Genomic DNA, 14,131 nt, shown 5'->3' on the forward strand with positions numbered 1-14,131 from the left:
AAAATACACCCTGATACATCACAGTAAAAATACACCCTGACACATCACAGTAAAAATACACCCTGACACATCACAGTAAAAATACACCCTGACACATCACAGTAAAAATACACCCTGACACATCACAGTAAAAATACACCCTGATTCATCACAGTAAAAATACACCCTGATACATCACAGTAAAAATACACCCTGATACATCACAGTAAAAATACACCCTGATACATCACAGTAAAAATACACCCTGACGCATCACAGTAAAAATACACCCTGATGCATCACAGCAGAAACACCCTGATGCATCTCAGTAGAAACACCCTGATGCATCTCAGTAGAAACACCCTGATACACAAGCATAAACACACAACAGTAATAAACACTGATACACAAGAATAAATACACAACAGCAGATATACACTGATACACTTACAGCATCTAAGTACAGGGAGTTATATAAAGTCATAATATACCATACAGCCTAACGGAGACCTGTTGTCTTTCCTCTACTTAAAGTAAAGATATGCTATATTTTCCAGTCTCACCTTTAAAGGGATAGTTCATCCAAAATGTATATTCTTCTGAAATTTCACTTACCAGAATTTCAAACATTCCCTTTTTCAGCTCTGTCCCACTCTGTAATTATCGTTATAAGCATACAAATTCATGAATGGAAACGGTTTTTAAATTATACACTGACAAGACATCCAGCAGATTTGGCTGAATTCAAACTGGCACTAACAAACTATTTCCTATTGCCACTATACACAGCTTCTGTTCTTCGCCAGTGATGTCATCGAGGTGAGCGTGGCGAGGGGTGTAACCTCAACAAGCTATGAGAGGACAGGTTGCTTCGACTAGCTTTTTAAAATTACTGCCTAGTTTCCACTTAGGTATATTATTGCTATATTTTTGCTTTATATATTTCTTATTTCTTACTATATAGATGTCGTGTGCCATGTCACAGGAATTTCATTGTGCAGGATGACGCTGTGTTATTCGGTACGTTTGCTAAATAAACATAGAATTTCTGGATTTCCTTTGTTCGATGTCGACTTCTGCTTCCTCGTTTGCCTGCTTGTGGAACTTGAGTTAATTAAATTCTACCTGCTCTGCAATTGGGACAAAACCTCTGCCTCTTCCAAGTTGTATTGTAGGAGAATCAATTGATCAACAAGACATACTATTTTTGCGAGAAACAGAGCTTAGAAGGACCAAAGGCAAAATGCAATTCCATCAAGTTACCCAGTTCAACCCATGGAGGCAAGACAGATTGTAAGTAATTAGGGGTGTAATGATCCATCTACTACATCGATGTATCGATTTATATTCGTATGATCCAACTACATCGATCTGTGCTCAGCAAGTTGGCCTTCCGGACAACATATATCGATCTAACATCGTTTTAAAATGTAATCAATCGATTGTATTGATACTAGGAAATAACCCATTGGATTTAAGCACGTCAGACTTTATAGGAATGTTTTTTCTTAGCACTTTTAATGATAAAGGCGATAAACGTTACTTGATTCAGTCTGCCTATGACGTCATCACCCCGGGCCAGCAGCAGCGCAAAGACAACAAAACATAGCATGGCAGATGGCAGAGGAGAAGCCGACGAGCGAGAAATTATCAAGCCACCATTGCGGTCCAGTGTGTGGAAAGTGTTGGTTGCACTTCATTTTTGATATTAGTACTGTATTTGTATTATTTTCTATGTTGAAAAACAACAGCAAAAGTAGCAGGTAAACCTACTGTTAATTCAACCTGAAGAGATGTTGGTTGCACTTTATTTTTGATATTAATATAGTAGTATTTTTATGTTGAAAAACAACAGCAAAAGTAGCAGGTAAACCTACTGTTAATTCAACCTTAAGAGATGTTGGTTGCATTTTATTTTTGATATTAATATAGTAGTATTTTTATGTTGAAAAACAACAGCAAAAGTAGCAGGTAAACCTACTGTTAATTCAACCTGAAGAGATGTTGGTTGCACTTTATTTTTGATATTAATATAGTAGTATTTTTATGTTGAAAAACAACAGCAAAAGTAGCAGGTAAACCTACTGTTAATTCAACCTGAAGATATGTTGGTTGCACTTTATTTTTGATAGTAATATAGTAGTATTTTTATGTTGAAAAACAAAAGCACAAGTAGCAGGTAAACCTACTGTTGAAATGTTGGTTGCACTTACTGTACTTTTATTGAAAATGTATTGAATATTGAAAATGAGAGCAGAACATTTTAACTTCCTGTTAATTCAGCCTAAAGTGTTGGTTGCACTTTATTCAAATAAAATGTGAATGCATTTGCCATTAATTATTGTTTACTTGTTTGTTTATATCCATAATTAATTGATACCTGATTCCCTTACAAGAAACAACAGGAATCTAGGAAACTTAACCTGCACTGTCCAGTATCCAGGTATTTATTTCAGTCAAACGGGTTGAATTTTTGGCTGAAAAGATACTGAATCGATTTCAAGTCACTGAATCGTTTCGGATCGTATTGTTCTAAATGAACCATTATCGGCCTTGAATCGTATCGACAACCACGAATCGTGGTTAAAATGAATCGTTACACCCCTATAAGTAATATGTCTAATATATTATAATACACAAATTACACATTGCCTCTGGATATTCTGGGCAAGGGTTGGGTATTAACATGTTCACCATCGCTGAGGTGACTGTCCGAGATGAATATCAAAGACGAAATAGAAAACTTGCTTTCTAGTTAGCGAATACTAACTTTCGTTTACTGTGTATACACAAACTCTTTCCAAACGAACGAGTGGATTGATACAAATGTGAATAAAACTGATAAAACTTTATTTTGAGGAATACAACATTGTCATGTTCTTTGAGGTAAACAACACCACTTAGTTTGCAGTGTTTTAGAGTAGTTTTCCGCTTGCAACACAGCTTTGCGATGAAGGTATGTACGGTTTCCATTTAGGAATTCGTACGATGCTAATCATGCTAATTACTAACTGAGGCACAACTGAATAATGGATTGTTTTAAAATATGACTATGTGCCTAAAGGACCAACTGGGAGGAAGGGGACTGTCCCCCGAAATAGGATTTTTGGACAAACTATAACAATAAGCAGTGCCTCAGCCTCTAACACCCCTCGCCAACCCATTCACTATATCCCCTGATCCCAGTCCAGATGGCCTCCTATACAGCAGCAAGTTAAACCCTAAAAGCTCAGACAAGCTGCAGGGGTCATTAAGATGAAACACAAAACTGGTCTTCACCTGTAAGACCTGAAAAGATCTATAGTCAAAAGCATGTCTTTTAGCCAGGACAATGTATCTGCGAGTATCACAATTGAGGGGACTTTTATTGAAGACCAATGGACAGAATAAGACATTCATATTATCCCCCCAGACAGAGGTAGTACATCGGGCTTAGCCCCACGGAACACCCGCCCCACAGAACACCCGCCCACAGAACACCCGCCCACAGTTGCTCTTCTGTCTACGGATATTATTATTTTTTTACATATTTAAAATGTTGGTGCAGGACAGAGATGTCTCTACTATAGTCCATATCAGCCAGGAGGAGGTCAGAGATAAAGAGCAGGACAAAGAAGCCTGTGAGGCCAGCCTGTACCAGGCCCTCTCAAGTTGTTGAGAATCAATTCAGCCAGAGAGAGAGTGAGAGACACTTCAGACAAGCTACTACACCACAGACATGAGTGCTGTCACACAGACCCATCAGGACACATCCAACACACATGACTGATGAACTGTCAGTGACATGCAGGGTTTCCTTGGATGTCTGGGTGTAGACCTATGGCATGGAACAACTAGAAACGCCTGAAAGGTAAGTAGAGTCCATAGAGACTCATAAGATATATTTTCAAGTGGTCTCTTGCACTAAACTTTATGGGCACTCTTGAGTAGGCTACCTGGCGATTGAATTGGGCGGGGGGGGGGGGGGGCTGCCTTCATTGAGAAAAGCAGAAAATGCTTGGTCTTTTAATCAAATCTAATGAAATAGTAAGAGAACACATCTTGGACATATTTCTAAATACAAAGTTGACAGGCACCAACATTTCTTACTGACAATATTCTTGTTCCGTGCACACAGGGTGTCATGGAAGGATAGAAGCAGCACTGCTGTTGCTGCTAAAATTAATACCACAACCAACAGCGTATCTCCTACAACTAGCTTTTTCTTTAAATATCTTTACCAGCACTGCCTGAAAATAGCACTTCTGATCCCATTTTAAGGATGCAGCTCAAACATTTCCACCCATCCTTGTGCAACAGTGGGAAATAGCAGAGCCCCGGCTTAACTGGCTGAAATTGCCTATGAATAAGTGTTTGATGCCAGCGCTGATTAATATCAGTCGAACATATAGCCCTTTGTCTCCTCACCCAATCACAACAGGGCACAAGACGCTTAGGAATTGGAAATTCATGTGTTTCAAGGTGATCGGTCATTTCGTATAGGCAACCGTATTTTGTTAGAGGCACGTGAGCGAACAACGGCGCTTTGCCCTTATTGATCATGTCTTCGCGCTCACGGCATCTTCAGAATCCTGTTATGGCCACTATAGGAGGGAAATGGGGAGGGGAGGGAGGCACACTGTGAGAACGCCGTGAGGACAGGCTGGGCACACACAAGGACCCTAGTTAGCTTCATAATCGGGGAGAAGTTAAAAGGGGGAGGGGTAGGAGGACAATGGGGGGGGGGGGGGGCTAAAGGAGCCAAGCCCAGTCGCGTCCTGGCTATAAGCTGCACATTAGACATAGCTATGCGTGGCTAGATAATGGGCTAGTGGGCCAGCCAGGCAGCTGACATGAGGTCAGTCGAATACGGTCAAGTCAACGCCAAAGCTAGTCTATAAGGGGGAACAAGACTGTGTGTTAATAAATGCGCATCACCCATTATCTCTCCAGCACCTGGTCTGTTTTCCTCTTCATCTTCTACTTTATTTATTTAACTCCCTCCCCCTGTCTTCCTCTCTCCCCCTCCCTCTTTTCCTCTCTGTCCATCTCTCTCCCTGCATGTGGCTTCTGCTGCTGTGGGATTACTGAAGACATGATACCCCACCATCCCCTCCCCCGTCTTCATCTTCTCTTACGGAGATCCTCAGCAACCAAGCCTATGACCTTACACTAAACTCATCTCTCCTTAGATCTTTTTCCGCTTCCATTTCCTATTTACCTCGCTTCTCCTCTCTAGTCCTCTCTTTTCCTAAGTACTCACCACTCTCTTTATTCTCATGGACACTGTCCAGGCCTTCATTCCACTAATGCCAGAGTAGAGGGACAGAAGATAGGTGGGCCGCAGTGTTTGCAGCTTTTTCCACCTTTCACAGCAGGCTGCCAGGGGCTGCCAGGGGCTGAGACTCTGTGCCTGGGTGGGCTGGCACTGGATGGAAAGGGGAACTGCAGTCCCTCTTTTAAACCCTAGTTTAGTACAAGTCAAGCCAGCGTTTCAGTATGCAGCATTAAATGATTTCATCAGGGTAAAATGTTGGTATGTTTATGAACTATCTACACCTCAAGCAGGTAATAAGGGGGAAAAAAGTGTAAACCGCAAACCACAATGGAACAACATGTTAGCTAATAACATAGACTGGTGAGTACAACATTAGCGAGAAGAAATCCAGTGTTTTATTGACACTGTCCCTCACTGTTTTTTAAAAGGCACCACCAAGGAAGGGAAATTAATATCAGGTGAAAGGTTGAAAAACAAGTTCTTGCATCTTCCTGGTGTTCATTCAGCCTCAGGCTGCTATTACTGAGCGTGAGCACCCACTATAAATGACACGTCGAAGAGTCTGTATGACCATGCAGTGCACCGCACAGCTCCCACCATGGGCCATAACACTGAGCCCTGGCTCCCACTCTGCATCATCTACCTCCACTATCATCTGTGGCAGACCGTGGGAAGGCAAGGTGTACTGGAGAGTCAGGGCAGGCTGATCTCTACAGCTGCCAGTTCCTGCAGAGCTAAGCCAGGCCAGCATCCCCTGGGCCATCTGTAAAGCCCCGCAACGCTGCCTCTCCGATTCTACCAGTACCTTCTACGTGATGTACAGAGTTGCAGCCCAAACCCTATATGTGCCAGATTAAAACCCTGGGGCTAGGACAGAGAAGAAGAATAGGAAGCAACAGATTTCCCCGGTAAGCTTAATGACAGCTAGGAGAGATGATCTTGAGGTGAGGCCATAAGTACAGGTGTGGACGAGGCACATACGAGTAGCAAACTCAAAAGTCACTCTGACAGTAGGTCTTCCTGCAGTAGCCTCATGTGCATAAAAGCTGTACGGATTTTGTCTGTCAATATGGTAGTGAATCAAACAGTTTGGGGAACTATCTTTTGGTTTACACGGTCTGACTAAGCCGCCAACTTCTCGTCATTATATGGATGACTTCTGACAGTTCTTCACTTTTTGACCAATATTCGCCAGCAACCTGGTCTACAAGACAGCAGACAATAACTAGGCATTTGTTAGACTAACCAGAACGAACTGAACTGTTGACCACCAACGAACTATAATAGAAGACATTCAAAATGATGCCAACTCATTACAGACGAAGAATGGACTAAATGGTTTTTATGAGGGTTTATAATAAGATTAACCAATTTGTGCACACTGGGACTGCCAGACATTCTTGCTTTGTGACTGACTGACTGACTGACTGTACTGTTTGCAGTGTATGATGGTTTTAGGAACAGAGACTGAGAGACATGCATGCCGCTTTTCTATTAAAACTCCTACTGGGTCTTTCCCCCTAAACAAAAACCCCATTGATTAAGCCGACTCTCTCCTCTCTCTCCATTAACAGCTGAGGGCCACACAGCTGCTGCTGGCTAGTCTGGGTACATTAGCCAATCAAAAAGGGCAATGGATCAAATACACACTAGAAGACCCTAACCAATGGAACCACATACATGGACCAGAACGGGCAAATCCTAATCACATGCACAAAATGAATATGGGTCATGGAAGAATGGCCTGGCTCATTTCTGCCAAACTTCAGGCACGTGAGATGATTCACTAAAACCTGAGGAAGCTACACTCAAAACGTCAAGGCTAATTTGTGTTAAAGAGAATTTTTCTAAACGGCCGAGCTCCCTACTAATGACACATTCTCGCTACTCTGCTAGAACAAAAAGAAGCTTTTTAAACCCCATAAGCATAAATACTTCATGTTTTATGCTATGGTGTTGTCTGACACACGCACAAACCAATTCCAGGAGAACAAAGATTTAATTCATCGTATAGTCCCTTCTAGCTCACCAAAACGTGTATCAGCAGTCACACACACACACACACACACGTGTAAAACCACACATTTGTCTGTCCTTGTAGGGATCTGAAACCCAAGAATCCATGTTCCCCATTTCCTTGCCCTAAACCTAACCCTAGCCTCAATGACCCAAAGGTCATGACTGAACATAACATAGTCATAACCTAACACTAACCAGCAAGGCTCAACCTGTGCAGAGCACATGCCCCTTTGCTATCTAGCGCCCTTTCCAGTTCCTTTCAAGTGCCCGTCCGCCTGGGTGACGTGCGTCGTGCACAGCGGCTGGCGTGCGCCCCTCATCTATTTTGCGCATGTCACTCACTCCGAGCGGCACGCGTCGTACATTACTTTACGCGCGTCACTCACTCAAACACATCGTCCATCCATGTGAGCTGACAACACCGCCCGCTTTATCAGATTCAGCACAGAAGGTCTGAGCACAGTACTGTCTAAGATTAACCCTCATTCTAACACCATGTGCAATTGTTTTTCCCTAACCTGGAAATCGAAAATGTTCCTAGTGGGACCTGCCAAAAAACCTTGTTTGGACCAACTGAACAGGACTGACTATCTGTGTGGACATCTGGTCCCCACATGCACAGAATCACATGTACACACACACAGGAAACTATATGTTAATGACTGAGTAGGCATCATCCACAGGGAGCCTTGGGGCCTTCACGACAGTGGCGGCCCCTATACAAAATGATTTGATATGACGTTTCTTTCCACTCGGCTACATACAGTGAAAACATCTTCTGCACCCTTGTATGCAAATTCCGTCAGTCCCCAGAGCTAAGAAGACATTGTAGCTCGCCACTCATGGTGAAATTATTTCGTATAAAACCAAGATGATTCAGTCAAGGATGCCATCTGCTCTCAAAAGAAAATGGCTGCAACAGAATGCTTGTTTTCAGATACAGAAAAACCTGCTACTTCCCCTAAAAACAAGACACCCTGAATAGATGGTATAAAACATAATTAAAATGACAAACACAAAAAGCCCTTGAGGACATATTCATGTTGACCTTCTGTGAATTCCTGGTTGAAGGAGGGGCCTTTATTTACCAAATAAAGTTATTTAGCAAGGATTTACAGTAGTGAATGCATATACCGTCCTACTTATTCGTACAGGTCCACGATAGAAAATGAAACTCAGCCATGGCGTTGCAAGAAACATGCTCTACCAATGGACCCAAAACAAGTTGAAATGGCTCCCTCAAGATTTTAACTGAAAATCCTTCAACAGAGGATGGCGTGTGAATAACAAATCCAGTAATTCACACAACCAGAGGACACAGACTCAGTCCCTTACCTTCTACATACATAACACAAGGTTGACTCAGCAAAATGTATTCACCAAGAGAAACACGGCAGGTATTGCGATGAACAAGTTGCAAGACTTCGCTTGCAATCACGCACAACAGCTGCGCATGTGTACAGGTCCACTTACATGTGTTAAAGCGTGGTAGACACCCAACCAAAATAGAAGTTTAGGTAGCCTAACGTCGCATTGGTTGGAGCCAACCCACTTGCAGATTACTTTCTGCGTCCACGTCATATCGCTGACTCTACCTTTAGTCTTTTATGATATTTCATTTATATGGTGCAATTCATTTGGCTTTGAGATTGGATTACATTTAGGTGGACTATATTTTCAAACAAACTTACAATCCAGGTCTAATTTTCCAGTGGCTTTCCTTTATGACCTATAAATCACAACTGGCAAATGCAATGAATGGGGATGCAAGTCGTCTATCTGTGCTCTGCACAAGTCTGGACATACTAAACCTTTTCTACCAGGCAACTGCAGCTTCAAAATAACAGGATGTGATGTATGTAGGCGGCTCTAGCCACTCTCCAGTGAGACGCGAAAGGATGGTTGGATATTCTGGACAATCTCCTCCGCACAAATCCCACACTGAGCTTGTCGAATGTTAGTGGCCTGTCAAATTGCCTATCACTGCATTCGTTCTGAATTGGCCAGAAGACAACAAGAGTAACCAGAATGCGCAACCGTGCACACCCTAACACACGGGGAAGATTGTGGGGAAAAGGTGGGATACTTGGGTAATACATCACTTGAAGTATTGTTGAAACACAGTGAGTCCGAACACACACGACAAAATCGCAAAGGGAAAGGGCAGCGTTGTATGGGGTCGCCTACTAAATGTCTGCTGCTCATTAATAATCCAGTCAAAATCACAGAGATCCAGCGGTCCCTAATTGACACTTGTAAGGCAAACGAAAAAAACATTTGCCCTACAATTTCCGAAACAAAGTGCTCTCTGACATGCAGTAACCTACAAGGCATTATGAGAAATAGGAAAACACAAACAAACCTTGTATACTTGTCCATAGGTGCCATTGCCGACCACCTCCACCAGTTCAAAAATACCAGCGGGGTCCTGTAGAATTAAATGAACCATTGTTTAATATTTAGGCTAACCAAATAACTGTAGTTTTCATAGGATCGTAGCGTTTATGCAAGCAGTAGCGCCAGATTTGCCTCACATGCCAGTGCAAACAAAGAAAAGGTAGGAACTAAGCGGTCTCTCATACTAAGAACAACATATAGGTTAGGCTACTACTTGTGACATATTTAGCCGGGTTTGGGCCACGATGGCATCAGTAAAATGACATCAAAGAATTCGGACAGCAAAGAATGCAAATCCTCAGATACCTTGCATTGCACTCACCCGCAAAGAGGCAAGGTCTATGTCCACTAGACTTTTAGCTGGAGACTCGTTCGCCATTTTTCAATAATAAATTGCAACGTCTATATAATTCCCTTCAAGTTGATTGTGTATATGCAATGCCGTATTTCATCATTGACAGTGCTTTCTTATTCCTTGTTAATGTAATTTCGATCCAGTCAAGGTTTTTCTTTGTAGTCCCGTTACTGTTTAGCCGACGCGGCTACTCCATATTGAGCTACGGCGGCTGGCAGTGCTACTTGCCTGCTTCTCCCTACACTCTGCCCTGCCTATCTCTCTCTCTCTCTCTCTCTCTCTCTCTCTCTCTTTCGTTTTAGCTCTCTCACTCACTCCACTGTAAAAAGCATCACTCACACAGGAAGCTAAATCCGTTAGGGCCTGGGTGAGGGCAGGAGAGAGAGAGAGAGAGATACATGAGGGAATGCATGGAGAGAATACCTAGTGAAGAGCCACCACCCAAATGTGGAAAGTATTTAGTTTTTATAGTGAAATATGAAAATCAGATCAATGTCACTTTTCGGACTTAATGTTTGCAGTGTATCAATAATCTGTTTATTATATTGCCATAAGGTTTAAACGAAAATAATATATTTCCAATCTGTCGGCTGGTGTGTCAGTTGGTCTGACAGATAAGGCTTTCAGTCAGTTAAATCTTATCAGTAGGCTTATTTGATAATGACACCCTGTCATTAAGTAAAGGGAAGACCGGCAGCTTTTATGCAGACAAGGTTTATAGTGTCTGAATCAATACATATTCACAAACATTGACTCAACCAAAATAAGATGGACAAACTTCCTTAAACCCATAACAATACCATCTTTCTTCTAGGCCTGTGTTGCCGGCCAAAGTAAGGTGGTGAATATCGTCAACCTTCAGTTCTCTGTCAGACGAAGAGGTAATTAGAGCGTGTGAAATTGAAGCAGTGATAAATATTTCACCACATCTGTCAACCCTGGTATTGTTCTTCGTTTCAATCCCCTTTCCTGCACCATGTCCTATCACGACTAAACATCAGCGGATCTTGTGCAAACTCCACTTATTTTATCCATAATGGCTAATATGTCAGCAGACTGTCTGCCTTATTCCAAAAGCATGGTGTCCTTCACAAGCCCTTTCTTTAAATTTCACAGTATACAATGCGTGCAAAACTTTTAGTACTCTAGAAAAATATATATTAAAGCAATTTTTCTAAATCGTAGCTATTTTTTTTCTTACAATATACAATGTATAACATTGCAGTAAACACAAAGAAACATAAATACAATGTAAACTAGTTTTAAAAAGCAGTAGCTTATTTTATGTTAGGGTGACTAGACGTCCCCTAACATAGCTAACGTTAGTTAGCATACAGTCCCCGTTTTTGGTGGCATGTCCCCGACTATAGCTGACGAGGAAATGTCCCTGTTTGTAACTGCGATAAAAAGACACCGCAAAGTGAAATTATATTTCACGTGGCAAGACCGGACGAGAACCGGCAGCAAGAGCCTACCCGTGGACGTCTAAATCGCGCTGTGCTTGTTCTGGCCAACAGAGGGGGCTGCTCACTACAGCAGCTTCATTCACTCAACTAACTCGCGCTAGTTTTAGAGAAAACTGCTATGCGAAACTCGGCCAGAAGCTAGCAAGTGTCAAGTGAATCCACAGCATCGCCACAAACGTCCTTTCAAGCCAGGTTTCAATCGTTTTAAATACTAGCTAGAGATGTTATAATGTCAAAATTGATGTATTAAAATAGATAGATAGATGATCTGCTTTATAAGATTTAAAATAGTGTATGCTAACTAACGTTAGCTGTGTAGACTAAGTTAGCTAGCAACTATTGTGGTAGCTAGGTTAAAGTTCACATGCAACCATGCAGACGGGCTATTTGGAAAAATATCATATTAAATGAATGCACAATTAATTATGAGAATATTAGATCGGACAGTTCGGACTTGTATGTAGTGTTTCTGTAATATAGTGGTTTTCTCTGTCTATCACAGTGTGCTTGTTAGACTAAATGCATTAAATCGGATTTGTCCCCATTTTTCATTTAATAGATAACATTGGATACTTCAGTGATTTGCCGTAACTCTGTTCTTTTGACTTTCACTGTGTTTTCTTTTACCAGTGTCCTCAAATGTCTTTGACATTTCTTCTAACCATCTCACAAAATACCATATACCTCCCAAGACATTATTGTTTTGTTGTATTATTTATTTTCATGTTTATTAGTTATTCTAATGTTATATAAGTGTTTCTAAGCCAATAAACACTCAACGCCCAGATGAATTGCTTTACACAAATGTCTCAGGTGGCCTAAGATTTTGCACGGCACTGTAGTGTTGAAGAGTATTGCAGCTAGGTCAGTCTAGCTGTTCCACCATCAACATCACACAATGTATCTTGCTGCCACAGTTAAAGTGGCTCAATTCTCCTTCCGGCCACATCTGCCAATACAATGTGGTGATGTCACAGTTCCTCTTGCTGCCAGAAATAGGACATGTAGCTAGGTTACATTGCCAACCGTCTGACTGGTTTATGTTTGAGCGGGCCACTGAGGCCCTGAACTACAGCAAAGGATGTGGTTTCACAGTCAAAGTGCATCATTGTAACATGAAAGCATTTCATTCTGTGACTGCGTTGCAGCATAATACCTGTGAATTCAGTCAGTTTGATACTATATTGCCATATATTGTCAATTCCAACCCCTATACATTACAATCATTTAACTTTCCAAATTGAAAACTAGACCGCTGTGGGTCCTTAGGTCCTTACAACGGCACCTTCCTTCCCATTAACATTAACACTCAGGGTGTTAAACTACTTGTGTTTTTTGTTATTTTGAAAGTAAATGGAGTAAAAACAAACATTTAATTTGAACTGTTTTTACTCAAACTGCCCATCAGACAGATTGGATCCCTGGCGGCCTGTAGGTCTCTGGGTGAACAGATGAGATGTACTCTGGGTGCTTGAATGAGTGTGCACGTATGTGTGTTTGTGTGTGGATGGTCTGCCCCAGCAACAGTGATCACCCCCCCTCCCTTCCCGCACATTGTGACTCAACAGCAGCCGTCGATCAGGTCAGAGCAGTGCCAAGCAAAATACATTTGCCTGGGGTACAACAGGCTGGCAGTTTGTGTGTGCGCAATTCAGATCTAACTAGGCATGCCCCTAGAAGTCCCCACAAAGACAGTAAAACCTGACCAATACATCTCCATGAGGTTTGGTAAGAAAATACTGCTTGTTGACAGTGTTTGTTTAGGACACATGTCCAGTCACCGGAGTGCAACCAAACTCATTCACACATGCAAGCACACACACAGATGGTCTGCACTGGACAGAGGGAGGTTATGGACAGGTGAACAACACAGTTCTCCAGGGCCCTTTAACCTGTAATTTATTATATGCTCCAGAGTATGATTACATTTTTAGAGGACCAGTGTTAGTTTTTTGGGGGGAAATTTGTTTTGGAGCCCACTTCCATGAAAGTCAGAGACACATTTTAGGTTTAAAAGTTCATTTTGCCGTGGGTCATCAAGCAATTTTTTTTATTTGAGTCATTTTCAATACTCTCCAGACTGTTTGGTTATTAAAATGTTGAGAAACTGAGTTATACAACCTGTTTCATATTGACAGAAGAGCAAGGTTGTATCTGGGTTTTAGGGCAGAATCTCCAGAGGATTGGTTAATTATAGAAATATAATCAAAATCAAATTGTATCAACATCATTTCTTATAGTTTCTGTTCTTCAAGCTTCAAGGCCAAGATAAACTTTTAAGAGGGTACAGTTGCAGGCTTGTGTTTGTGTGCGCTTACCTGCTTCAATGCATGTTTGTGTGTCGCTTGTTTTCTTTGTGGAAAGTAGCTCACTCAGCTGAAAGCTATATATACACATTTTCAAGTTGATTGAGATAAACACAGACTAACAGATTGCACATTCACAATACACACATACTAAACATTTACAGCAATTAGGAAAACTTCAAAATACTTGTCAATCTATATTAGATTAAAATAGATCACTGCTCTGAATCAACATATCAGCTCATAAATCAAGGTTAGACTGATGTGTGTTGAGCACAAAGTCTAACTGGGGTGTTTTCTGTCTGCCTGTTTTGTCACAATGGGAGATGAGCTGTCTAGGTCTAGATGTATG

General features: G+C 41.6%; 1 protein-coding gene across 1 annotated transcript in view; it reads right to left on the bottom strand.

Annotated features, from left to right (window-relative positions):
* LOC105016331 (mitogen-activated protein kinase kinase kinase kinase 4) overlaps positions 1 to 10,279 on the bottom strand; it is a 63,758-nt gene extending 53,479 nt beyond the window's left edge. Inside the window, 2 exon segments of the mRNA XM_034297636.1 lie at positions 9,618 to 9,683; positions 9,975 to 10,279. Of these exon segments, the coding sequence (XP_034153527.1) occupies positions 9,618 to 9,683; positions 9,975 to 10,031 (123 nt within the window). The 5' untranslated portion in view covers positions 10,032 to 10,279.
* Between the last annotated feature and the right edge of the window lie 3,852 nt (positions 10,280 to 14,131).

The sequence above is a fragment of the Esox lucius genome, chromosome 16 (assembly GCF_011004845.1).
Source record: "Esox lucius isolate fEsoLuc1 chromosome 16, fEsoLuc1.pri, whole genome shotgun sequence".
In the NCBI taxonomy this organism is placed as follows: Eukaryota; Metazoa; Chordata; class Actinopteri; order Esociformes; family Esocidae; genus Esox; species Esox lucius.